General features: G+C 40.5%; 10 protein-coding genes across 10 annotated transcripts; 6 read left to right on the forward strand and 4 right to left on the reverse strand.

The window, feature by feature from the left end:
• Positions 1–225: 225 nt before the first annotated feature.
• On the reverse strand, positions 226–3,168 carry Cbr-cpsf-3 (the record flags this gene model as incomplete). The annotated part of the gene is made up of 9 exons (XM_045235813.1): positions 226–276; positions 323–508; positions 942–1,003; positions 1,053–1,692; positions 1,725–1,871; positions 1,923–2,209; positions 2,261–2,459; positions 2,510–3,074; positions 3,122–3,168. 9 exons carry the CDS (start codon positions 3,166–3,168, stop codon positions 226–228), a joined length of 2,184 nt encoding a protein of 727 aa, XP_045091874.1.
• Positions 3,169–3,450: 282 nt separating this feature from the next.
• CBG01797 lies at positions 3,451–5,656 on the reverse strand (the record flags this gene model as incomplete). The annotated part of the gene is made up of 9 exons (XM_045235814.1): positions 3,451–3,564; positions 3,613–4,233; positions 4,272–4,379; positions 4,428–4,582; positions 4,626–5,032; positions 5,084–5,144; positions 5,197–5,460; positions 5,508–5,583; positions 5,627–5,656. 9 exons carry the CDS (start codon positions 5,654–5,656, stop codon positions 3,451–3,453), a joined length of 1,836 nt encoding a protein of 611 aa, XP_045091875.1.
• A 1,403-nt stretch (positions 5,657–7,059) lies between these two features.
• CBG01796 lies at positions 7,060–9,551 on the reverse strand (the record flags this gene model as incomplete). The annotated part of the gene is made up of 10 exons (XM_045235815.1): positions 7,060–7,259; positions 7,307–7,348; positions 7,398–7,452; positions 7,847–8,038; positions 8,124–8,375; positions 8,419–8,580; positions 8,624–8,728; positions 8,772–9,112; positions 9,162–9,350; positions 9,395–9,551. The coding sequence occupies 10 exons, from the start codon at positions 9,549–9,551 to the stop codon at positions 7,060–7,062; spliced, it is 1,695 nt and encodes a 564-aa protein (XP_045091876.1).
• Positions 9,552–9,798: 247 nt separating this feature from the next.
• Cbr-micu-1 lies at positions 9,799–11,832 on the forward strand (the record flags this gene model as incomplete). The annotated part of the gene is made up of 8 exons (XM_045235816.1): positions 9,799–9,895; positions 9,946–10,051; positions 10,096–10,239; positions 10,287–10,347; positions 10,507–10,659; positions 10,707–10,844; positions 10,888–10,996; positions 11,039–11,832. The coding sequence occupies 8 exons, from the start codon at positions 9,799–9,801 to the stop codon at positions 11,830–11,832; spliced, it is 1,602 nt and encodes a 533-aa protein (XP_045091877.1).
• A 136-nt stretch (positions 11,833–11,968) lies between these two features.
• On the forward strand, positions 11,969–12,406 carry CBG01794 (the record flags this gene model as incomplete). Its single annotated transcript, XM_002634178.1, has 1 exon — positions 11,969–12,406. One exon carries the CDS (start codon positions 11,969–11,971, stop codon positions 12,404–12,406), a length of 438 nt encoding a protein of 145 aa, XP_002634224.1.
• Positions 12,407–12,817: 411 nt separating this feature from the next.
• On the forward strand, positions 12,818–14,311 carry Cbr-csn-6 (the record flags this gene model as incomplete). Its single annotated transcript, XM_045235817.1, has 4 exons — positions 12,818–13,079; positions 13,128–13,918; positions 13,973–14,087; positions 14,133–14,311. 4 exons carry the CDS (start codon positions 12,818–12,820, stop codon positions 14,309–14,311), a joined length of 1,347 nt encoding a protein of 448 aa, XP_045091878.1.
• Positions 14,312–14,500: 189 nt separating this feature from the next.
• CBG01792 lies at positions 14,501–16,903 on the forward strand (the record flags this gene model as incomplete). Its single annotated transcript, XM_045235818.1, has 8 exons — positions 14,501–14,698; positions 14,728–14,832; positions 14,877–15,199; positions 15,247–15,508; positions 15,552–15,704; positions 15,737–15,907; positions 15,949–16,146; positions 16,196–16,903. 8 exons carry the CDS (start codon positions 14,501–14,503, stop codon positions 16,901–16,903), a joined length of 2,118 nt encoding a protein of 705 aa, XP_045091879.1.
• A 1,833-nt stretch (positions 16,904–18,736) lies between these two features.
• Positions 18,737–20,037, forward strand: Cbr-fat-1 (the record flags this gene model as incomplete). Its single annotated transcript, XM_002634175.1, has 3 exons — positions 18,737–19,219; positions 19,275–19,646; positions 19,693–20,037. 3 exons carry the CDS (start codon positions 18,737–18,739, stop codon positions 20,035–20,037), a joined length of 1,200 nt encoding a protein of 399 aa, XP_002634221.1.
• Positions 20,038–21,528: 1,491 nt separating this feature from the next.
• On the forward strand, positions 21,529–22,838 carry Cbr-fat-2 (the record flags this gene model as incomplete). The annotated part of the gene is made up of 3 exons (XM_002634174.1): positions 21,529–22,179; positions 22,235–22,360; positions 22,485–22,838. 3 exons carry the CDS (start codon positions 21,529–21,531, stop codon positions 22,836–22,838), a joined length of 1,131 nt encoding a protein of 376 aa, XP_002634220.1.
• Positions 22,839–24,148: 1,310 nt separating this feature from the next.
• Cbr-pqn-74 lies at positions 24,149–25,810 on the reverse strand (the record flags this gene model as incomplete). The annotated part of the gene is made up of 7 exons (XM_002634173.1): positions 24,149–24,193; positions 24,380–24,753; positions 24,803–24,884; positions 24,933–25,322; positions 25,373–25,475; positions 25,538–25,694; positions 25,768–25,810. The coding sequence occupies 7 exons, from the start codon at positions 25,808–25,810 to the stop codon at positions 24,149–24,151; spliced, it is 1,194 nt and encodes a 397-aa protein (XP_002634219.1).
• Positions 25,811–26,228: the final 418 nt, after the last annotated feature.

The following is a 26,228-nucleotide window of genomic DNA, read 5'->3' on the forward strand; positions in this document are numbered from 1 at the left end:
TCTCATCAGAAAAATCAGAATAGAGTTCTTATGAATTTATTGGAACAAAGAAAAAACGACAGAAGACAACGGGGAACAAAAATAGGCAAAATAGTAGAAGAAAACCGACTCAATAGAATAAAAAAATAAATTAGTGAGCTCTTCTTTTCTGAACATAAACAAAAGTAGAAAGAAGATACATTGTAATTTGAGATCACACAGGCTGAAGAAACGGCTGACACTTCTCTAATACTCCATATCATCTAGGTGATCGAATTCATTGTTTGTGGTCACAATCTGGAAAATGAATGTATTGTAGAGCTTTGAATATTCAGTTATTTACCTGTTTAAATTTTTCTGTCAGTCCTTGTAGCAGATGGGAGGTAGTTGGATCGTCCATCGGATCATCACCACCCATGGTTGGAGGGCCGTCCGGGTTTCCTTCAATGGGTAGACGTCTACCATCTTCTTCGAAACATGCCAATAGTCCGCGTTCACTTGAAACCAAAGAAACTTCATCTCCACAAATCTAAAAATTGTTTGCAATAATCACTCTTATCATCATTCTTATAATAAATAAATGAAGTTGCGTCTCTTTATTTCTCTCTCTCCATCTCTCTGTGGATCTGTCCGCTTTTTTAAAAGCTTGAAAATTAAATTCAAATTGGCGTGACATTTAAAAAAGAGCGAAGCGACGAAAAAATCAAGGAAAAGGTCAAATCGCGCCGAAGGCGCGGCAAACAGGCTGGTAATAAATAAATGAAGTTGCGTCTCTTTATTTATCTGTCTGTCGGTCTGTCCGAACAATTTTTAAAGCTTGAAAATTTAATATTATTTGGCGTGACCTTTTGAAAATATAGAGTCGCGAAGCGACGAACAAATTGAAAAATAGGTCAAATCGCGCCGAAAGCGCACCAGCCAGCTGTTTACATTAAATAAAGTTTGTATGTAAAAAAACTCACATGCTTCACCATTCCTTCTAATGCAGTGGTAAGAGGTGGGAACGATGAACTTGATGGCAAATCTGAACATAAAATTGTTTTTATCAAAACCCAATCAACAACCAAACTCACATTTATCAGGAACTGGGTTGGATTGTGCGTGCAAAATTGCAGCCATAACAGAGTCCGAATACATGTCTGATACTGGATTGGACTCCCATCTGACTACAGCCACGGAATCATTACCGTAATATGATACTATAACTTTTCCCTGAAAGAATAAACAATTAATAGCTATTGAAACGAGACATAAACTTACTCCGAAAACGCTAATCACATGAGTCACACTCCCCTTCTTCAGCATTTCTTTAACTTTTACGTTTTGTGTCAAAGTAGCATCATCATTCAGTTGATTCAAGTTGAAGATGAGTAATCGTAATGAGTTGGAATAATGAACCGACATTTTTTGTTCCAAACTTGAAGTACGGAGAGAAGTATAGGATCCAAGTTCATCTTTAGCCATCAAGGAATAGGAAAAGTTGTTTTTCACAAGTACTCCACTGATAATCTTATTGTTCTCTGGCATTCTCTCTGCGAGCTTTCCAATCACTTTGGCTGTTTTTTCACCTCTGAACTGGAGTTCCAATCGTTCAGTGTTGCGAGGATTATGTACCTGAAACAAATTATGATATCGACCTAGCATTCTTTCGAACAAACCTCGATTGGAATATTTATGTCTTGGAACAATCGTTCGATTCCTGCTTTGAGACGGCTCATCTCATGAAGCTCTCCATGCACCAGAACCAAATGAGGAGGTTTCAGCGTTTTTACAAAATTCGAAGTTTGATTGAAATCGGTGTGCGCAGAAAACGAAACATATCCAACTTGCATTCTCATTGGAAGCTTTTCTCCACTCAAAGAAACAATTTCTTCGGGTTCAGTCAAGATATGCTGAAATTGAAATCAATATTAAAATCCTTTCTTCTCTTCCAAAAAAGAAACCTTAGCTAGTGTTCCTTCCACACAATATCCAGCAATGATACATCCATTCTTCGAATCAGAACACCAATTCTCAAACAGTTCTCTGCTGAATCCACTCTGCAACATTCCAGGTGTCGCCAATACAACACATGGTCCAGCATCTTCAAACTGATCCATTCCCCGAAGTGTTGATACATGCTTGAAAATGAATGGATTCTTTATAGCAATCTGCTTTTGAATTCTCGAATTCATTCCATTCACAAATGTCTGATAAACGGACATGCACTTTTTCGCAAGGGATGATGCATCTGAAAATGATTTTCGAATTGTAAGCTGATGTTTTCAGGACGGCTTCTTACAGTAGACAGGGATATCATGAAGTTCTTGATGTGCTTCCCAATATTCGTCTAGTATGAGCATGAGCTCTTGAGCAGGTCCTATAGCAAAAGCTGGAATCAAGCATCTGCCACCTCTTGTGACGATATCATGCACCATTTGAGTGAACCGTTTTTCTCGGACAGATCGATCCTCATGTGTTTGTGTTCCATATGTTGATTCCTATTTTTAAAAAAAGTGTAAACTTTGAGAATTTGTCTATAAGAACGTACTGTGATTAAAACTTGAGGCGAAACTGGTGGAATCTCAGCAGCACACAAATGCCGATCTTCCAGACACGAAAAATCTCCGGTATACAGTACTCGTACTCCAGCAATTTCGATCATGAATTGACATGCACCAAGAACATGACCAGCTACGTAAGGCCAGAATCGAATTCCGTTCACTTCTTTCTGCTCCCGGAAGTCAATCGTCTCGATTTTAGCCATGCTTTTCTCTAGATCATCTTCTGTGTACAACTGATTACGATCTGCCCCGCCATATTTAGAAATTCTAACATAATCTCCTAGAAGCATTCTATAGATGGCTTTTGTTGCATGCGTCATAAAGCATTTTCCACGGAACGCAGTTTTCTGCAGAAGCCACGGTAGGGCACCACAATGGTCCAAATGGAAATGGGTGATAAGTAGAAGGTCGATGTTTTCGATTTCCACAAAGTCGACGAATGGGAGAGCGTCCACACCATGAAGTCCTGGATGAACTCCGCAATCAAGCATAACCCGTTTTCCTTTGTACTCCAGCAAGTGACATGATCTTCCGACTTCTTGTCCAGAACCTCTGCAAAGAATTCTTTATTGTTTTCAGACTTCTGATACAAAACCAACAGCGGGGTGAAGCTTAGAGCGTCAGAATTGTCGCTACTTTCCTCCATTATCTGTAATCAGTGATTTTTCAGAAGCAAAAAGGTCGAAACGCAATTCGTTGAAGTATGCTCTATGGTATCGAACCATCCAGGATCAAGTTAAGATCAACATAAACAATAAAAATATACAACTAATTTATTCAGGTTAAAAAATATATATTATTTGGATATAGGAATCATCATCATTCTTATAATAAATGAATGAACTTGCGTCTCTTTCTGTTTGTTTGTAACTTCGTTTGAAACAGCTCTGAAGAAAAAGTAGGGTAATAGAAATCAATTTATATACTTTCAGGGATTGTACGGAGGCGGTTGCTGAGAAGGCGTCAGTTGCCCATTCAAAGGACTTGGCATCATATTATGGTAACCTTGCGAGTCGGGGGACGAGAATTGCATTGGTCCTGACTGAAAAGACATAATTTATGATTCACATTTACTATTTATGTTCCTCACATTTGAGGATGGCATTTGTTGAACTGGCATCCGTTGTTGTTGAGTCATCGAGCTTAGTGGTGGAAGTGGTTGTGATAAAGGGATCGGAGAACGTTGTGGTGGGGGTGCTGACCCATTCGCATGCTGCTGCTGTGGTGACTGCGATGCTTGCGAATATTGTGAAAGCTGAGGAGACTGTTGATGTTGTTGATATGCATGCGGACTATGTTGAGCCATCTGGTTCACATGTTGGGGATACGGACTCTGCTGTTGATGGTGTTGAGAAGGCACTTGATGGTACTGTTGTTGTTGCTGCTGCTGATGTTGCTGATGTTGTTGTTGCTGTTGATTGTGTTGTTGCTGCTGTTGATGTTGATGCTGCAGTTGTGATTGCTGCTGTGGTTGCTGTTGGAATTGCCCCATTTGTGGATGTTGATTCGAGGAACTTTGCCCAGAGTTTTGTCCTGTTTGACCAGCATGTGATGGAAAATGTTGGCCTTGCTGTCCTTGTTGTGAATGTTGCTGTTGAGAAGAAGCCAACGCTTGAGAAGCTTGTAATTCTTGCATTTTCTTCATTTCTTGAATTTGTTTCTGCTGTAAATTATAAATTTTAGATTCAATAAACATTATCCCTTCAAGTTTCTTACTCTTTTTTCATGTTGCATCTGCATTTGCAATACCTGCCCTGTCGATGGTTGATTATCCAAATTCAATGGGAATCCTGGTTGAGAGAATCGAATCGGTTGTTGTGTAGTTGTTACAGAAAAATTACGAGCATGCGAAGAACCCTTAAGAAACTGGTAACAGTTATACCAATTCATATGCATTTTTCTTACGTTTGCGACACTTTGAAAATGTGATGATGGTGATGAAACATGCTTCTGTGGGCTCTGACCACCTGAGCTACTGCCTTCTTGATTCCGTTGCATACGAACTTGAGAAATCAGTTGTTCCACTACAAGTTGTGATGGGACATCTTGTGCTTCAGAGACTGAAAATGTAGATTTTGCTAGAGTTTTCAACAATCATCATACTTTTCTGATGTGACGACATCATGTGGTTGGATAGTCCAGAAGATGTTTTATAGCGTTTGGAGCAATACGAACACTTGAACGATGTTGTGTTTGTTGCTGGATTTCCGAAGCTCGGACCTCCGGGATGAGGAGAACCTTGGACGACTGGAGTGTTTGAAGTGCTTGTAGACGTTGGTGTTCCTGATGACATGGTTCTATCGGGATTCATCTGGGATGACTGTTGCATAGCTTGTTGGAGGGCCGCAAGATTCGGTTTGACGTCTTCCGAAGGGTAACTGGTCAAACTTTTCGCCTCTTCGGACACCACAACGTTGTGGCATATTTTCATGTGAACGCGCAATGCGAACATGCTTTTGTATCTCTTGTTACAATCGACTATTGCACATTGCCATCTTACTTCTGGATTGCTGGAATGTTTATTATGAGGAATCTTCCTACATTTAAAAATGTATACTTACTCTGCACCGCACTCTTCGAAGTCGATATCACACAAACGTTTCTCAGCTTCTTCGATGCTAACTGGAAACACTTTTTGGCAATTAGACAAATTGAGCTTTTCAAAAAAACTTACTGTGCCTGCCTTGACGAGCCATCATGTCTCTATAATATCGTGTAGCATTTGGATTTGAATGAGATCTTTCCTTCGGAATAGTTTTCTTCTTGTAATGGTTGAATGAGAGTTTTAAAGGCTCAGGCTTGATGGGATTCGGTCGATATGCCGTACGAAAAACTCGACTGTAGTAGCTCAACGGAAGGTTCATTGCAGGCGGTGGCATCGGCTGATCACTATTCGCTGCGTAAATCTTTTTTCTTTTCACATCCTCTTCGATAACGGCTGAAAACAGAAAATTACGAATCGACTAAACTCTGACGAAAACTCACGAATATGTGTATATTCGATGTGCGCCGTTAGATCATATTGGTTTGCAAAGTGCTGAGAACAGTTTGGAAATATACACTGAAATTGTGGAATATAGAAAAGTACATTCTAGACAGCTCACCTGATTTAGTTGCATCAAACAATTTGACATGATTACCAGTTTGAAGGAAATCAATAAAATAAGTATATAATTTCTCGGTTAGTACCGGGAGCCAAACAAGAAAATTTGTTTGAATTATGGCCTAGAATCTACATGGACGCGGCCGCGTTCTTGCAGTTTTTGCGTTAATGGGAGATCAGAGGGGGCAGTGCGATGTGTCTTTGAAAGTCAGTTAATTTACCTCGGTCCTGGCAGATTTTGAAAGCCTTATGTAAATAATAGTTTAAAGTTAATGTAATCATTATTCAAAAATGTTTAAAGAGGTTATTCATGAGTTTTTTAACACAGAACATACGTTTTTTGCATGCATGAATAGCAGGGATGTTCGGATGGCCGTTTCGAAAATTTTCGGAGTTTTTTTGAAAATTCCGAGTTTCGAAATTTCGGAATTTTTTCGAAATTCAAATTTTTAAGTAGAAACCCCACTTTCCCATCACAAAAGTGCAAAACGAGAGATTTCAAAAAAATTAAAATTAATTCCGCTCGACACCCACTAGGGAACTTTTGGTGTGTGCCTTTGACATACTGTAGTCCAAAACTTCGAAAAAAATCGGAAAATGAATATTTCGAGACTCCACCGATTCCGAGGAAGGGGTTGTCTCCGAGGAATCGGTGGAGTGTCACTATTCCCATGGAATTTTCACAATTCCGTTTCGAACATCCCTGAAGAATCGGTTCAAAAACCCTTTTTTATGTCATTAATAATCCAATAGAAATCTGAATTTCTAAGACCATAATGTGATTTCGAGATCCCATGTGTTTTGGAAATTTTCTTTCAAACTATTTTTTTTCAAAAACGCGGATCTTCTTTATATACAAAACGCTAGACGTGTCGCCTGTTGGTCCTAGTGTCCGGCTGTCCGGTTTTGGGTTTCAAATAAGAATTAGGCCGCCGAGTATTGCTCAGCTTTAAGGCTACAGTATCCTCCTTATTCCATTTTTCGGCCTCTCCAACCCCGATTGCTCATTTTTGAGCTACAGTACCCAAATGACTCAACTATTGCGCTCATTCTTAAAGCATTCTACAGTACCTCTTCAGCTGACTCTCAACTCTCCATTTGATCCCAAAATTTGGTCAATTTCCTGCTTATTGCTCATTTCTAAAGCTACAGTATTCCTCCTAATCGCTCAAGAAGACCCTTTTATAATCCCAAAAATGGCTTGTAGGAAATACGTTCCGTTGTTTGTCTCATAGGAAAAATCCAATCTAATGATTCAGATTAAGCATGGAGTTTGCATTACGCAAAGGATTATTGCTAACGAATACTATTTATTCAACCCACAAATATTCAAAACAATTTATGGTTTCAATCTCAGAATTACAAGTAATTAAATATGATTTGATTTGTCGTAACGGTGCTACAAATAAACAGCAACAACAAAATACAATTCGTTTATTGAGGATCTTCTCTGTCTACCCTCTCCGCGATGATTTCATTAATTTCATTTATTATGTTATCAATGTTTTCTCTGCGTAATTGAGCGTTCACTTCTCTTTCTTCTCCAGCTTCACCTTCTCCGTTATTTTCGTCAACAGCACCAACACCACGGAGAAATTGGTCGAACATCCTACGGAGAGGTCCTCGTATATCTCCTGAAACCACCACAATACTTCGATACTTCGTGTTTTGTTCAAATTACCATTGTTTTGGAGGATCTGTTCGTGCCTGCCTTGTTGCCTCTCTGAAAGATTACAGTAACCACATGAAATAGTCTATAGGGAAACACTCACGTCCTCGACGTCTCTGAAGAGGTTCGGGATCGGCAACTTGATGCTGCAAAAAGATCTGTAAACTTATTATTTTAAGATGAACTGTTCTACACAAACATGAACACAAGCTTTCAAACTAAAATTCGTGTTTTCCACCATACTTGTAACGGGCCGGGCCGGGCTTTTTCCCAAATTTCGGAGGCCCGGCGGGCCCGTCATTTTACAAGTTCTGAAAATTTCAAAAAACACATAAGGGGGGACCCTTGTGTGATTTTTTCGAGTTTTTTCGATCTTTTTCGATCAAACAGACAAACTATCCAAAGAACAAAAAAAATATAAAGAAAATTGTATTGAGAGCTCAAAATGACAAAATTTTTATCACCGGGCCTTCCAGGCCGGGCCCGGGCCAGCCCGGAATTTTACAAGTATGTTTTCCACTGAAGTAGAATATTTGAAAGCAAAAAACTTACTCTAACAGCATAATCTTCTGAGTTTCCATTCAGAAAAAAGCGACTACGGTCTTCGTGTTCATGAAACGGAATGCGTCCTCTTTGAACAATATTCCTTTCTTCTTCAGAAATCTTCCCAGGCTTACAAAATGTATTGAACACGTCTAATACTCCACTAGGTTGCAAATTGCCAGAGTACAAACCGGAGAACATCTGAAAAGAGCATTTTAACCAATTTCAATGATTCTATTCACTTCTAAAGTAGGCATTCATCACTTTCACAAATTAAACGACCTACTTGAGGATATTTCTTTCGGAGAGCTTCGAGGGCGAATGTCTGCAAACGCGGGATCCCAAACCATGCAAAATAAAGTTTATTATTTCTTGGTGCTGTCGGAGTGAGCTCATGAGCACCGCCAAACACCATCATACATCCCTCTTCCGTAATTGCAGCATCATGGAAGTACACAGCTCGCGGAAGGGAATGCTCATATTTTTCCCAAGAATAGTCAGTCATTTCAAAAATCCATACATCTGAGTGTACCAAAACCTGTAAAACCTATGAAATAACTAAGCAAATCTGTTAGGCGTACATCTAGGCCATTTTCTCTATGAAAAATACCACCAGTCATGATCACTTTCGTACTCCTGCGGGCAATTGTATGACATCGACGCGCTTGTGGATACCCGTTCCTCGAATCTGGAATAGTGGAAACTGCCGAACTGATCTTTGTCTTTAAGTCCAATTTGATTATCTGAATATGAACAAGTAAACATGGTAATGGTGAGCATTCTAACCTTCTCGAATCCATGAACTTCCTCATTACTTCCTCCACCGAAGAAAAGTAAGCAGTGGTTTTTTTCGTCATAGGTTGCCTCGAGTCTGTACCTTCCAGGAAATCCCTCAAAACATTTTTTGAACTATGAGCACTTTGTGGTTACTAACCTGATTTGTCGTTATCAGTTCACAATGCCATGTATATTTCTCATTCTCTGTTGTAGCTTCTGGATTGGCTCTCATTGTGAGTGCGTGCACATCGAAGTCAAATGAGGTACCTTCCGTTCCACCAATAATGTAATACTTGCCACGAACCTCTCCGGCACACATTGCATGACCATATTTAGGTAAAGGAATATCTCCTCCTACTTTTAGCTCGTATGACTCAACGCAGCAGTTGTTATTGTCTACACCAACAAAGTAAAAGCGATTCGAAGAAGAAGTCCCAAACGCTGTACCACTACCTCCAAACAGAATAAAAGTCTTGGAATATGGAAAGACTTGAATAACTGAAAACTGTCAAAACTGTTTTGATTATGTTTAGCGATAGAGACTCACTAGCAAAGGAAGCGAGTGTATCTGGGAGTTCTCCAATAACTTCATAACGTCTCCACTCAAATGTGGCGAGGCTCATTGCCCATATCTCCTTGAAAATAGAACCTCTCCGAATCTGATGAGTATATCCTCCAATTAGATACAAATAGTCGTTGTCTGTGAAACATCGATGACCAGAGCGGACTCGAGGATCTGAATCATAATTTAACATGCTCGAATAAAAAAGAATGTATTACAGTTTTTATCTCCGCTTTCAATTGTGCCGAAGGGGCTGATAAACTGATTCAGGAAAGATGTTTCTGGGCTTGGCTGAAATTGCGAGATATATGATAACTGAAATAGACTGAAAACTACCTCATGGGAGTCTGGCGCCCATCCAATAATATTGATCATTGATTAGCTTATAATAGCTCCTTGTGGAACAGGAACCAACTTGAAAAAAACAAAGTACAAGAAAAACAGTATTTTTTTCACTGCCACAAGAGACTGTTTCAGCTGGAGAGACGCAGTTTTTTCACTGCCACGAGAGACTGTGTTAACTGGAGAGACGGAATGCAAAGCAAACATGCCCTGTTGATAAAACGCACGCGACGCGAGAAACCGCCCACTGTATCGAGCTCCTATTTTTTCCCATTTTTCCATGCTTCGACACAATTTTAGATCTTCTATTTTCATCCGAATCGTCGCTAATTCGTGGAGTATTACTAGAAGTGTCAGTTCAGCTCCTATTAAAGCCGGTGGTGCGTTCAGAACACAACATCAACAAATTACAACCATCGTTTTTTAGAATCAAGAAAACAGCAAGATTCGTTGAAAAATATAGACTCCGGCGAAGCTTATACGGCTCTTGGCAACATCCGTCAAAAGAAAGATGTGTTCCATTACACAGACAGGTATGCAAATAGCTATAGATCGCAATTTATCTTCCACTTTTCAGAGCAAGTGGAACTGGGTACTCGCACTATTCAAATTCGGTCTATCAGCACCGCCCGTATATCTGGCCTCCGCTACGGAAAATGTACAACTGGAACTATGCCTTTGTCATTGCTGGAATGGTGATTTTAATGAGCGACTTCGAATGGTAAATATTTTGAAAGTGGTAAAAATTACTTCGAGAATTCATTGCAGGATAAAGGAACAGATCAAAGGTGCATCTACACCTTTCCGACCGGAAGCTTCTCAAAAAGAAGTGAGCTGCTGCACCTAGTCGGTCTAATACGAGCTTATGTGTGTTGCTTCATAAAATAGTTAGTTTTAAATAGCTAATATCAACCGTCACTAAGTATAGCAGATCAAAATTCGAATTCATTTCTTGTGACATTACAGTTTCTCAAATTATGCCTTTCAGGAGTCAACAGACAGCGGTACTGAAATCGAAGTGAAGGAAAAGCCAAAGAAGAAGAAACTTGGGTTTAGGGAGCGACGAATTATAGAGTATGAAGACCGGCTACGATTGTACTCAACACCCGACAAAATCTTCCGCTACTTCGCAACATTGAAGGTAGATTTCCACTTTTGCTCATATAAGCTAAATTATTTTACTTGTAGATTATTGATCCCAACGACGAGAGTGGCCGAATCTTTGAAGTTTTCATGACACCCGAAGATTTTCTTCGTTCTTTTACACCAGGAGTTATGCAACCAAGAAGATGGGGTCTTGATAGTTTCAAGGCATACAATCCAGAGGTACATTTCTAGTCTCTTTTCAAGTCTGAAATTATGTTTCCAGAAGCACAAACGTCACAAATTCTCTGATCCCAACAGTATTTTCTACAAATTAGGAGAGAATGGTCTTATTAATTTCAGCGATTACCTCTTTCTTATGACATTGCTTTCAAGTAAGCTTTCTAGAGAAAATTGACCTGACGTTTAGCTTTCAGCATCCCATGCCGACTTCGCTCTCGCGTTCAAAATCTTCGATGTTGATGGTAATGGGGCTCTGGACAAAGAAGAATTCACCAAAGTACAACAACTTATCATGTCTCAAACGACTGTTGGTCAACGACACCGCGATCACGTTACACCTAATTCGTCTTTCCGAGTCGAAACCAACTCTGCACTTGAGACATATTTTTTCGGTAAAGATGGAAAGGGGAGCTTATCATCGGAGAAGTTCATCGAATTTCAAGAACGTCTCCAACATGATATTTTGAAGATGGAGTTTGAGAGAAGAGATGCGATGGAAAATTCAGATGGGTTAATCACAGAAGAGAGTTTTGCGCAACTACTTCTTCTCCATGCTCAGATAGCGGAGAAAAAGCAGAAGCACATGCTGAAACGTGTAAAACGACGATTTAAAGGCGATCAGTCAAAAGGAGTTAGCTTCGATGAAACGAAAGCGTTTTTTGAGTTTTTATATCACATCGATGATGTTGATATTGCTCTTCACTTTCATAAAATGGCCGGGATGTCCATTGATGCAAAGCTTTTGAAACGCGTTGCTGTTAAAGTAACTGGAATACCACTTTCTGATCATGTCGTTGACGTCGTGATTACCCTGTTTGATGATAATCTGGACGGAAAGTTATCGCACGAAGAAATGGTTGCCGTAATGAGGAGAAGAATGCGAAGAGGATTGGAACGGCCGAGAGACACCGGATTGTTCCGATTGTTTGATGCTGTTTTGGAATGCGGTAAACGAGCATACCATGCCAGTCCGCTCCCATTTTATTGACTTCAATTTTTCTTTCAAATAAATCATAAACACTGCTCCTATTAAATCACCTTTCAAACTTGAGTGTTATCCACACTTCCTATACTTTGTTATCATTTATTTCATTGCCTATTTTTCAATACTTTACAGGAAAATCATGTCGTTGGCTTTGAGAAAGACATTGGGAGTTGCTCGTTTCTCCATGAGAACTGCTAGCTTCCAGGCGGTTCCTACCAACGCCGGAAAAACTCCACCAACCCTCGAGCAATTCGACCCACTGAATCCAGGAGAGTGGCAACTCGGAGCAGGAGGAAAGATTCTTCCTCGTCTCCCAGAAGGAACCAAGGTCGGAAATCTTGTCATGGGAAAGTACGGACTCTACGATCCAGTTCTCAAGAAGCGTGTTGATACCTACGCCAACGCTCTTCTCGAGGGAAAGAAATCCGAGGAAGCCGGACCATTCGATGTTGCCGTTAGCAAAATCGCCAAGGTCCTCTCCTACATTTGCTTTGTGATCGCAATCTACAACCTCATCTCTCTGGTCGTTGGAAAGCCACTACCACCACTCAGCCATGTCAAGGCTCCAGGATCCTAAATATTTCCTATTCGATCGCATTATTTCTTTTGTAGGCGGTTTTATGTTCGATAAAACTAAAGTCAATGTGAATCAATAAACTGTCCTTTCTTGCAATTGATTAATCGAATACAATGTGCGCAGAATACGTTCCCATACTTTTATTGATTTTTCACCTCAATTGATTTGTTCGGCTCGACTTTAATTACGGTTGTTCATGATATAAAAATGGTTTTTAAACCTATTCGTGCGGCATCCAAAAACTGGGTGAAAAGTTAATTAAAAAAAACCTTACCGCATTTTTCGACAGTGTGTGAGGTTTCAAAACATTTTTATTGCCATGAATAACCCATATGTGAAATCATGACGGAAACCAAATAACATTCGATTTTCGTTATGATGGCTTCATAATAACATAATTCGTTTCCAGAGATGATACTGAGTTCCCCGAGTGGTAGCTGCAGCACAAAAGTGCTTCTGCATCCATTGGTCATCATGCAAATGTCGGAGCACTATTCAAGAACTAAGGTCCAACAGGGAGCCAATGTGAAGAAAGTTTATGGAGCAGTTCTTGGAAAACAAAATGGAAGACAAGTGGAAGCAGTCAACTCTTTTGTGTTGAAGGCGGAAACAGAAGAAATGACCAATCAAGCCACCTTCAGTGCCGAACACCTTCTTCTCAGGGCCGAACAATGTGAGTCGTACATAACGAAGAGTTGTTAATTATTACCATTATCTTCAGACCTGGAAGTTTTCCCCGAGCTTCAAGTTATCGGTCTGTATTGCGCAGGAGAAGATGATGAGTTGACAAATGAAGAGAAAATTATTCTTTCGAAGCTCACAACTTCTGTCCGTAACTCTGAAAAGGCGGGACAAATTGACGCTACTCTTTTTCTGAAACTGAACTCTCTGACTGCTGGAACAACGCGTAAGCTGCCTCTTTTTGCTTTTGAAGCTGACGTAGCCGATGCTGAGAAACATAGGCAGATTGAGTGGTTCCTCGTTTCTGAGGATAGTGAGCGCGTGGGTGTCAATCATATCGCAAAGCTTTCAACTAAACACGGAAAGGACGAAACATCTGTTGGCCAGAAACATAGAGAGGCTCAGGTTGCTGCCATGAGCATGCTCCAGAATCGCGTTGACGTAAGTTTCTTGATAGTTCACATTATCGCAAAATGCGTGTTTCAGCTTATCGTTGCTTATCTGGAGAAGATTCAAGACGGAACTCTCCAGCCAAATTTCGACATTCTGAAAGAAGCCAATCTGCTTGCTCAGAAATTGAAAACAATTGATCGATATTCATTTGAATTTAGCGAGCACTTCGAGAAAGAAGAAAAGACCATGACTGTATTCTCGTTGATGCCTAAGTTGACATCTCTTCTCGGCAACATGCAGAGCATGTGGACGAAATTGGCAGCGCAGCGCGCAGATCTTCTATCTGACGATGGATTTCACGGAAAATCGTCTAGTAGCCGCTGGGCTCACCCATTGAAGTTCAAATCACAGTATATTGGACGTCCGATTCAAATGGAGGTGGGTATAAAAAAAAATCCTGTCTACTTAAGATGAGCAAATTTCAATCAGCAGGATGATGAATATTTCGACGAGGAAGATTTGGAAAATGAGATGAGTGGTCCTCGCAGAAAGATTCACGCTGCTGACTCGCCAGCTGGTTTCAGAAGAAGACGTCCACCACCGAGAGGTTTTTACCCTGAAAAAAAATATAGAAATTAATATTCGAATTCAGCGGCAATGAATTCGTCTCGCAGTAACACTAGTGTCCTCGCTCCCACTGGAACAGATGAAATGGAGTTATCCGGCCATGAAGAGAATGCTGGACCATCGAGCAGAAACTATATCCCAGATGCGCCAAGACCATCTGCTTCGGGAAATCACGAGTCCGAAGATTCAAGCCAAGTTTCTTAATTTTCGAGCGTTATCTCATTTCACTGTTTATATTTATTGTACGATATCATCAATAATTCCAATCACAAGTAATTTTAATGTATCTTTCGATCTCACTGGTTTTTTAGAGGTTCAGTGCCTTATATCCTCTGGATCCATTGAAAACAAACTTTAAAGTTCACAAGTAAAAGTTTCCAGCAGAAAAAAAAAATGTTAAGAAGTGTGATACTGCGACATAGTCGAGCTTTCACAAGGCAGAGTTCGCTTTTTAGTGAGTGGAGAAGAGCCTTCAAAAGTGAGAAGATCGAAGAAGGAAAAGGACTTTTTGGGTACAAAAAACTGAGTTCGCCAGCAAGTTTCCATGAGTTACCAGTCGAAGTAAAGTCATCTACAGATTCACTGATAAAGGTACCCTATCGGGAGGTTCAGATTGAAAGACTGAATTCTGGTTTCAGGAGTTACTGGATCCTTTGGATTCGTCGAGAACTTCAATAGAAATTGTTGATGACATCTCGAACGAGATTTGTAAAGCAGCCGACTTGGTAAAAAGAAAATGATGTATTTTCAAATCAGAAATTTTATGCAGGCGGAATGCGTTCGTCAACTACACAGCGACTCAAAGTATCGAGAAGCTGCTGAAAACGTTTCGAGAGATTTTTGCGAGCTGGTCGAGAGCCTGAACACAAACACTGCACTTTATCAAAAACTGAAATCTTCAGAAGTGACAGAAGCATCTAGATTAGACGATGTTGATCGTAGAACGTTGGCGTTGTTACTGGACGACTTTGAACAAAGTGGCGTGCATTTAGAAGACGCTCAGAAAAACGAATTCGTTCAACTCTCCTCTGACATTTTCGAGTTCGGTGCACGGTTTCAGGAAAATTGCGACAGAGTAGTATCCATTGGGAAGTAAGAAACATATGGAATGCAATCTAAAAATATCAGAGAACATTAAGATTCGATCAAGCAAAATATGGTCTGTCCTCTCAGATCTATTCACCGGTCTCGAATTCATTAGACAGATCGAAACGAAAAATGGTTTATAACGCATTCTATCGTCATGATGATCAGCAAGAAAACTATTTGCGGAAGCTCATCTCATCTCGACATGAGCTTGCATTGCTAACTGGATTCGAATCATTTGCTCATCGTGCACAAAGAAATTCGTTGCTTGAAAACTATGAAAATGCTCAAAACTTTCTATGGGGTGTAATTGAGGTCAGTAAGGATTACTTGAAGATTTCAACTTCTGAAAATTCAGAAATGCCGCGGTTCATTTGAAAAAGAGTTGGCAGTTTTGATAGATGTTTCCGAACAATGTAGCCAACAGAACAGAAACGGCAATCATCAAGCATCATCCATTGATGATCATGATCTGGGGTTTCTCATGCATTTGTACAGAGTTAGTATTTTTGTCATGGAAACCGAATAGATGAAAATTTTCAGGAAAGTGCGTATGATATCGCAAAAATCTCTCAAGAATCGTCTCCATTCTTTACATTCACCTCTGTCTGGAAGGGATTTTCTGCTCTGACTCACCGACTTTATGGTGTTCGTTTGGTAGAAAAACCACTTTCTCCTGGAGAAATGTGGAATGTTTCAGGAGTTATGAAACTGGTAAGAGTTGAATGAAAATGTATGCTAACTATTGTTTACAGAAAGCAGTGGATGAGCAGAACAATGAGTTGGGGGTGGTCTATGTAGATGTTTCTATTCGTCCGGACAAAGCTGTCGGGGACTGTCATTACACTGTGCGCTGTTCTAAACATCTTTCAAATGGCACGTGGCAAATGCCTATACTAGTTTTATCACTGGGATTGGTGGATAGTCGCAGCCCACAATGGAGAGATACGAGAGTTGGTCCACTGAAAACAATTAGCATGTATCTCAATTCACTCCTTTTAGATCAGCTTCCATTCGGCTGAAACAATGTTCCACGAACTTGGTCATGCTATGCATAGTATTTTGGGAAGGACAAAATACCAACATGTCGCTGGAACCAGATGCCCACAAGACTTTTCGGAAATCCCATCGAATCTCATGGAATACTTCTTCAGTGATTTGAAGGTCATGACAGATATTATCAAGCGGACAGATAGACCGAATGATCAACTTCCTATCGAGTCAGCAGCTACACTTCTTGCTTCCAGGCATTCATTCACTGCGATCGAAACAGTTCAACAAGCTGCATATGGACTTTATGATCTTGAAGTGCATGGTCCTATTGCAGCTCCACAAATCGCATATGGTCACATGACGACAACTGAACTGTTTAATGACATCATGAATAAAGCAATGCCTAATGTACAGAGAGAACTCGGATCTGCATTCCAACATCGGTTCCATCACACAGTACAGTATGGAGCGAAATATTATTCTTATCTCGTCGCTAGAGCATCCGCCTGTTTGATTTGGCAGCAAAGATTCATGGACGATCCATTTTCACGAAAATGGGGAGATTGTTGGGCCGAGGTTCAGTCGCATGGAGGAGGACATCATCCATCTGTGTTACTAGAAAAGATTTTGGGATTCAGGCCTACTGAAAAAGAGCTAACGATTGCTCTATCCAAAGAATCTCAACATTTAGCCAATCTTGATGCGGTTACAGTATGAATGGATTTTTCAGTATAATCATTTAGTTTTAAATACTTTAGTTTGAATATTTAGTTTTTTTTTGTTTGTTTTTGATGTTGAACATTTCTCGAATAAAGAGTCTTCGTCTTTCACCGAACTTTTAAAAAACCCATCACATTATCTTCATCGTGAAGATCATCATTCATCTCAGTCTGCCTGCCGCAATCTTCTTTTCTGCAGTCAGCCCATTGGTCTTTTTGTCGCGGCGACAGAGCGAACGGAAAGTTCGTGTGCAATGGAGAGACGCAGAAAAAGAGGCGGTACGGTCTGGTGCAGAGGTTATTTCATTCGAGTGCACTCGCCAACTGTTGTCTGCCAAATCCTATTTTATTGGCCTAAATTTTCGTATATCCACAAATTATGAGTTCAAAAAGTGCAAAGTGGAAGTTCTCCCACAAATAACCTTCACTCGTCTTTCCGTCCCTCAATTTTTGTATCTCTCGTTCCCATTCATATCCGAGCAGAATTCATTCATTTCCGTTGCGACTTATTCATGCGATTCCCCTTTTTTGTATTTACATGCTTACTCGTTTTTTCGGCCGTTTTCTTTCTAACAAAAGTGTCCAGCTATGAATCAGCGTTGTTTTGTTATGATTTTGTAGCTATTTAGTCATGGCCCCATTTCGTTTCCTTCGTTTTTTTTTCGAAAAAAAACTATTCCAAAAAACCATTTGAATAGTCTTTCTGTACTTTCGGTGAAACGGGAACTGCTGATAAGGCTGATGATATGGTCTCATATGTGTCCTATAGATGTACTCTGCCGTCAGCCTTCTTTTATTTCTTCTCGGAAAATGTGAAGAAAAGAAAAATGCGCCACAAAAAAAAGCGCACGATTGGGTCTCGGGAGAGGACGCTTCTGCCCACAGCTCCCAATTTGCACAACTTGTTCTATTTTTTTCTCCTTCTACTCTTGCTTGAATTCGGATTCTATGTGACCTACAAATCGAACCATCTTCTTTGTTCCCATAATATGTGTTTTGGTGGCAGAGGAAGAAGAAGATTTTCAAACTCTACCTAGAAAAAGTGCAAATGTGATCATTCAATAATCTTTAAAAAATAATATCTAAAGCTACAGAATGTCTTAGAAAATACAAAAGCCAAAGTGGAAAGAATACTTCCTGGTTAGGCATCTCTTCAAAATTTTCTAGTTCCAACTCCAATTTTGAACGTGAACTAATTATGCAAAGAGCAGCTGACACTTTCGTTACTACAGTACCAAGGGGCGTTCGAAGCATCTTCTCACCCGATTATTTCTCTTTTCACTTTCAAAGTAGGTTTGCATCATAGTTCGTTCTTTGTCCCGATGAGACAGTTGTTCGTTATCAGCCCATAATTCATGTGCGTCAAGTGATATTGCACGAAACTGAACTCAACCGGAGAGCTCTTTTTTCATATAAATTTATATCAGTCACGACTTGAATACGTGGCAGAATGCGAAAGAAAGCAAGATAAGATTGTGTTCTGATGGCATTCCCTTGTCGAGCTGTTTTGTATTTGTGCCGTCTTTGAAAAATATATCAAGCACCTCTATATTAATTGTTTTTCCTTATCTCCTCTTCTCCAAAAAAATATTGTACAAACTAGTTTCTCTCTCTCTCTTTTTTTGAGCCAACCCCCAGCTAGCTTCACTGCCAAACTAATCCATCTATCGAGTCAGCACACGCATTCGTCTTCACTCGGACGAGCACAACTGCATGCATAACAAACGCTCCCCCAGAGCTTTTTCTGCTCCCCATCACGTGAATCTGAATGTTCTTCGTACTCTGTTATTTTTTCTTTGTCTTCACTTTTGAACTAAACTTCGTTTCAGGTATGGTCGCTCATTCCTCAGACGGGTTATCCGCCACGGCTCCGGTCACCGGCGGAGATGTTCTGGTTGATGCTCGCGTTTCTATTGAAGAGAAGCCACCACGCTCCTTGGATTCAACTCAACAGTCTACTGAGGAGGAGCGCGTTCAATTGCCAACTGTGGATGCATTCCGTCGTGCCATTCCACCCCATTGCTTCGAACGCGATCTCACCAGATCTCTCAGATATTTGGTGCAAGACTTTGCGGCCCTTGCTTTTCTTTACTTTGCTCTTCCTGTCTTCGAATACTTTGGACTTGTCGGTTATCTGGCATGGAACGTATTGATGGGAGTCTTCGGATTCGCTTTGTTTGTTGTCGGACACGATTGTCTTCATGGATCATTCTCAGATAATCAAGTTTTGAACGATATTATTGGACACATCGCATTCTCTCCTCTTTTCTCTCCCTATTTCCCATGGCAAAAGAGTCACAAACTTCACCACGCTGTAAGTTTTGGAAGAATAATCGGTGTTCTTACGCATCCTAGTTATTGAATTTCAGTTCACCAACCATATTGACAAAGATCACGGACACGTTTGGATTCAAGACAAAGACTATGAAAAGATGCCAACATGGAAGAAGCTGTTCAATCCAATGCCGTTCTCGGGATGGCTCAAATGGTTCCCCGTTTACACACTGTTCGGATTCTGCGATGGATCTCATTTCTGGCCATACTCTTCTCTTTTCGTCCGTGATTCTGAGCGTGTTCAATGCGTGATTTCTGCCACTTGCTGTGTCGCTTGTGCCTATGTTGCTCTCGCGATTGCTGGATCCTATTCAAACTGGTTCTGGTACTACTGGGTTCCACTTTCCTTCTTTGGATGCATGCTCGTTATTGTCACCTATCTTCAACACGCTGATGAAGTTGCTGAGGTAAGAATCCTAGTGACGAATTCAAATCAGGAAATCCGGTTTACAGGTTTACGAAGCTGATGAGTGGAGTTTCGTGCGTGGACAAACCCAGACTATCGATCGTTTCTATGGATTTGGATTGGATGAGACCATGCATCACATCACTGACGGACACGTTGCCCATCATTTCTTCAATAAGATTCCACATTACCATCTGATCGAAGCTACTGAAGGTGTGAAGAAGGTTTTGGAGCCACTGTTCGAGACTCAGTACGGATACAAGTACCAAGTAAATTACGACTTCTTCGTCCGCTTCCTATGGTTCAACATCAAGCTCGACTATCTTGTCCATAAGACTAAAGGAATCCTTCAATTCCGAACAACTCTTGAGGAGAAGGCAAAAGCCAAGTAAAACGAGTCAACGAGCCGTTTCAGAGTACAACACCTCTTGCGTTTTCACCGGGTTGTTAATCGCCTGTCTCTACAATTTTTCTATTTCATTCTTGCTCCCAATTTCTCTATTCATCTTTTCTGATTGCAATAAAATATAAAACGACTTTCACAATTTTTATGCTGCCATTCAGATTAGAAAAGAACTTCATCTCAACACTGATAGTGTCAAAAAGAACTGCACTTTGTCCGGTCTGCTTCACAGTGTCGCCGACTTCTCACCTTACAATGATAACGGATTGTTTTATCGGGTGACCGTTTTTTACTGATGGTTCTTTGATTCACAGGCTGTAGTTTGAACACGGGAATACTTGGAAGATCTTTTTTCGGTTTTGTAGCATTGTATTCTGTTATAAAAAAGGAAAGTGGTTATATGAAGAAAAAGTCGGACTTTGTTCCTGCTAGGTTAAGACATACTGTAGTTTGGTTTTTTATTAAAAAGAGCAGATGGTCGAGAAGGAGTTAAAAAAAAAGGTATATTCTGATTTTACCTTGTTTGCATAGAAATACTAAACCTTCTCAAGCAGTGAAATCCGACATTTATCCTGACAATGTGTAGAATTCATGAAATCTCCGTGGTCGAAGGTCCCACAACGACAACTGCTGCAACCTAAAAATATTAATTTTTTTCTAGAATACTTTTTCCTATTCTCGTGCGTTTTCAGTCATTTTTTTTTCACAATTTGAACTTTAATTTTCCGACTTGCCTGAGAAAAAACGGAAAAGTGAATACTGGAAATGAAGATAGGCTTAGGATTACGGTAATTGCCGTTGTGGGACCTTCAGATCCTATTTTTTTGTACCAGAATAATCACAAAACTGGAAAAGTTGGGTTCTTTAGCGCTGGATATGATTTTCAAAGTCTCCAAAAGTTTGATTCATTGATTCATGTGTCTGCCAAACCTTTGAAAAATGTCTACCCATCCGGCAAGTCTGCGTCTTTTTGCCTTATCTCTCTCAATCCATTCTCAACTTTTCAAAAGAAAGTGCACTGATTTGTGTCTGTTGTATCTCAATAACCTAGACTATCTCAGAGGGCAAAGGACACGAGTACGTGCTGGCTTGCTGGCTGGCGAATGAGAGATACGGAGAGGAGCGGGCGCGGGCAGGATGGTTTCGTAGAATAAATCACGCCATATTGTGCGGTGGTCTTTTCGGTTTTTCGATATGAGGGTAAAGGGAAAAGGAGGAGGAAAGAGAAAGAAGAAATTAAGAATGAGACTACCTTCTCTGATAGGCGAGAAGTAATTTTTTTCTGAAATTGTCCTCTCCTATAGTCATTCACTAGACAATCTTTTTTGACCCATAACCCCAGTTTACTTCATTCTTCTTATTTAATTCTTTTTAAATCTATAGTTCCTCATCTACTCTGGCCACTATATCGTTGATCCTAGATTTAAGATCTCTTTCCTAAATTACTTTTTTCTCGATTTCAGGTAATAACAGAGAAGAAATGACAATCGCGACAAAAGTGAAAACAAGCAAAAAAGATTTGGAAACCATCAAGGTTCCAGAACTTCCATCAGTTGCCGCTCTTAAGGCTGCAATTCCAGAGCACTGCTTTGTCAAGGATCCTCTGATTTCCATTTCTTATCTTATCAAGGATTATCTCCTTCTTGCTGGTTTATACTTTGCAGTTCCATACATTGAGCATTATCTCGGATGGATTGGTCTCTTTGCCTGGTACTGGGCTATGGGAATCGTTGGATCTGCTCTTTTCTGTGTTGGACATGACTGTGGTCATGGATCATTCTCCGATTACGAGTGGTTGAACGATCTCTGTGGACATCTTGCCCATGCTCCAATTCTTGCTCCATTCTGGCCATGGCAAAAATCTCATAGACAACATCATCAATACACTTCTCATTTGGAGAAAGATAAGGGACATCCATGGGTTACCGAAGAGGACTATAACAACAGAACCGCCATTGAGAAGTACTTCGCCGTTATTCCAATTTCCGGATGGTTGCGTTGGAATCCAATCTATACCATCGTCGGTCTTCCAGATGGATCTCATTTCTGGCCATGGTCCAGACTTTTCGAAACCACCGAAGATCGTGTGAAGTGCGTTGTTTCCGGAGTTGCCTGCGCCATTTGCGCTTACGTGAGTTTTCCTTCCTTTCTCAATTTATGTAGCTGACCCTTCTATCTCTTTTCAGATTGCATTTGCTCTTTCTGGCTACTCTGTCTACACTTTCGTCAAGTATTACTACATTCCACTTCTCTTCCAAGGACTCATTCTTGTCATCATCACATATCTTCAACATCAAAATGAGAACATCGAGGTGAACATTTTCAAAAGCTATATTAATGCCAGCTGGGACCTAGTTTTTGACTGGTATATTAATATTCAAGTTCAACTTCTAACTACAAACTACAAGGAAAACTACAAACGACAATATATTCCAGGTTTACGAGGCTGATGAGTGGGGATTCGTTCGTGGACAAACCCAAACCATTGACAGACATTGGGGATTCGGACTCGACAACATCATGCACAACATCACCAACGGACACGTCGCCCATCACTTTTTCTTCACCAAAATTCCACATTACCACCTGTTGGAGGCCACTCCAGCCATTCAGAAAGCTCTCGAACCACTGAAAAACACTCAGTACGGGTACAAGAGAGAAGTCAACTACGACTGGTTCTTCAAGTATCTCAGTTATAACGTGACCCTCGATTATTTGACCCACAAAGCGAAGGGAGTTCTTCAATACAGAACCGGAGTCGAGGCGGCTAAAGCCAAGAAGGCTCACTAAACAACATTACACTCAATGTCCGATTTGCCATTTCATTCTGCTTTTTTTTCGTTATTGTTGCAATTGATTTCTTTGAAATCTTTAAAAAAAAATTGTAATCACTTACACATGATTCAATAAAAATTCAACTCTTTGTCCTTTCTGTCTTTTCTGAAAAATTTTCTGAAATCACACGAACGAGTTAGAGTCGAAAGGTGGGCCGATTACACTGTGAAGGGTTTCTTAAATTGATAGATAGAATTGTTCCAGTCACAAAATGTGATAGTCGAAAGAAAAAAGAATAGAATTAACGAAAAGTCTTCACCACACATTAACATTGATTTTGTAGTATATCGGAAGTTTTATCAATCGCAGGAATTAAAAAGAAAGTCATTTTGTCGGACTAGTATGGAATCTGACACTTTTGGTCATTCGTTGGACAAGTTATTGTACAGCTAAAATGTAACATGAGAAGTTGAAATTTAGAGTGAAATGAAAGACACCTCTTCTTGGCCGGTTTTTGTACTGAAAACGTTAAAAAGGTGTCTTTCAGAAATGGACAAATAGCTGAAAAACTAGAAATTCTAAAAAATCGTTCAATGCAAAGTTTTCAATCTAGGCCTGTCAATTTGTTTTACACTGGAGAGGTGTTAGGCTTGTTTTTATGCATTAAGTGTAATTGACCCAAAATCCGAATGCAAAATGTTATTATCCTTAAACCAGAAAAATTATTTATTAGATATATGAAGAGGCAAGAAATGACCCAAAAAACCTGGAAATGTAGAACATTTTGGCAGAAGCATGGGCATAAAATTGCTTGGTTATGACCGGAAATGGAACACTCTTCAAAATTAAAGTGAAGAAACTAAAAACGTCTTTTTTAAACTTCAGAAAACTTAAGAACTGTATCTCTGAGCTATAGTTACTATTTGGGTTATGGAGATCAAATGTTCTAGAACCCGATTTTTGAACGAATGATGTGATTTTCATCATTCTCTAAAATGCTGAAACTTGAAAATATAAAAAATGAAACAAATTGAAAATATATATTTATTGAAGTACCATCATAAGTTATATAATAGTTATCATTGAACAGAGAAACCCCTAAAAATGAACAATAATTCAAAATACAAATATTGACGAAAGAAGGGAGAAGAGACAGAAAAATAGGAAGAGGCAAAAGGGCAAACTAGGCGGTACAATTATTGTTGTCTATGCGTATCCGTTTTTTGATTCTTTTTTTCTTCACGTTATATACAAAAAGGCGAAGCGAGAAGAGTCGATGAAGATGAAGATGTTGTTGAAGAGCGTTGGAAGTATTTTCGATCGATTTAGAAACGACGGGCCTTCTTGCGGAAGTAGCAGCAAACCATGCACTGTAATCGAGACAATGTTCGTTTGCTTATGATCTCTTCGAGCTCCCTCGAGACTCTATTGTGATCGTCCCCCTATTGCTCTAACAGAGAGGAATAAGAACGGGGGAGCCGGTTGGTTGTGCCACTCGTCAATTCTTTTATTTATTCCCTACTATACCACCCCCGTTCTCCCCAATTCTAAATTACCTGTTGTCCGTTGTTTTGTCCGACTTGGCAGACCGATTGTCCTGGGCATTGGTAGTTTTGGTTGCATGATCCGATTTGAACTCCTCCAGTGCATCCACATTGAGCGTTTTGTGGGGCTTGGGTGGAGACGTATGGAGCTGGAGTTGGGAGAGTTCCTGGTTGGCTGGAAGTGTCCCAGACGCAGACTTGGGAGGAGACGTCGAAGACGGTTCCTGGAGCACATGGCATACGTTGCCATCTTCCGCAGAACAAGTTGTTTGGAGCTGGTTGGCATTGGAGGAAGTGAGTGCGGGATTGTGGGTCAGTGGCAAGTGGGTCAATCATCCACGAGCAGATTCCTTGGTATTGAGCGTTTTGGACTCCGGATCCTTGGACTGAAATATTGGGAAGTTTGAAAATAGGTCAAGTTGGGTTACGAATTACCGAGTGGGCATGGTTGTGGCTGGACAACTGGAGCAGATTGTTGTGGGCAGTATTGTTGTTGGGTGGTGGTGGTTTGACAGTTCTAATATAAGAATAGATGATGAAATTATAAGAGAATTAAAGTTATTACCTGTTGGATTTGGGTTGGGGTGCATTGGCATGGTTGCATCTGAACTGGAGCTTGAGTGGTGGCAACATCTTGTTGGCAGCAAGAGATGGAAACAAGGATCTGCTCGTTCTGTTGGTTGTTGGTAGAGCAAGTGCATGCTGGTTGGTTTTGTGGGCATGGGCACGATGGGTATTGCGAGAATCTGAGTGGTTGCTGTTGAGCGGATCTGCGGACCTTCTTAGCAGCAGAGATTGGCTCGAGGATTTCGGGAGATGGGCAGACACAGTTTTGCTCTCCGTTGGGGCAGGCGCACTGTCTTGGAGCCTCACGGATCTCTTCGACGAGGAATTGCATGGCAGAAGCAGTTGGGCAGAAGTTGTATTCAGTGGCATTGGCAGACTCGCAAAGCTCCTAAAGAGAAAGGAATGGAATATATAGAAATAAGAATGAGTAAAGTTTACTTGTTGTTTGTTGACCGAACGGACAGTCTTACAACGGCGAGCAGAAGCAACGAACTCGTATCCTGGAAGGCATTCACGAAGAAGCCAGATTCCGAGATCTTTTCTGGAAATGAGATAACATAGAAAAAGAATAATAAGGAAAAGAAGAAGAGAGATGAATCTTACCTATCAGCAGCAAATGAGGATTGACGCACACATTCAACATAACGGGTTGGATCACCAGTGGCTCTAGGAAACGATGGCAATTGGCAGATATCACCAAGAATGGCTCTCCAGTATTGTGGAGTTTCCTCGCCACTCTTAGATTCGCAGGAAGCGAAGGCTAAAAACGAAAAGAAACGTATAAAAGTGAAAGATGAAAAGATGAGTAGTAAAATGTTGGAAAAATGATAAACCTGCGAGAGTAGCGCATCCGATAATGAGGAGGAGGCGCGCCATGTGTAGTGAGAAGAAGCTAGTGTGATGCTCAATGAGAAACTCGTCGCGCTTTTATACTCGATTGGCTCTGGAGCACACCTGGGAGAGCTCCCGCGGCGCCCTCTCGGGAGGGCGGTGCTCCCTCTCCGCCCTAATCCGGAACTCATCAGTGGAATGGAATGGCATACCGCGCGGAAAGAGAGAGAGAGAAGCAGCAACGCGCACGCAAGAGATACTTCTCGCGAATACTTGTAAATAGATTAACAAGATGATTGACGCAGAAATGATATATCCATGATATACTGTCGCTTCTTCCTCTTCTTTTCTTTTCCTTCTTCTTCTTCCTCTTCCTAAACCATTGTGGACAGGAGAAAGTAAACAAAACAAGCAACATTCGTGCAGAATGGCAACTTGTTGCAGACAATGTGTACACAACCCA

This window comes from Caenorhabditis briggsae, assembly GCF_000004555.2.
Source record: "Caenorhabditis briggsae complete genome, chrIV, whole genome shotgun sequence".
In the NCBI taxonomy this organism is placed as follows: Eukaryota; Metazoa; Nematoda; class Chromadorea; order Rhabditida; family Rhabditidae; genus Caenorhabditis; species Caenorhabditis briggsae.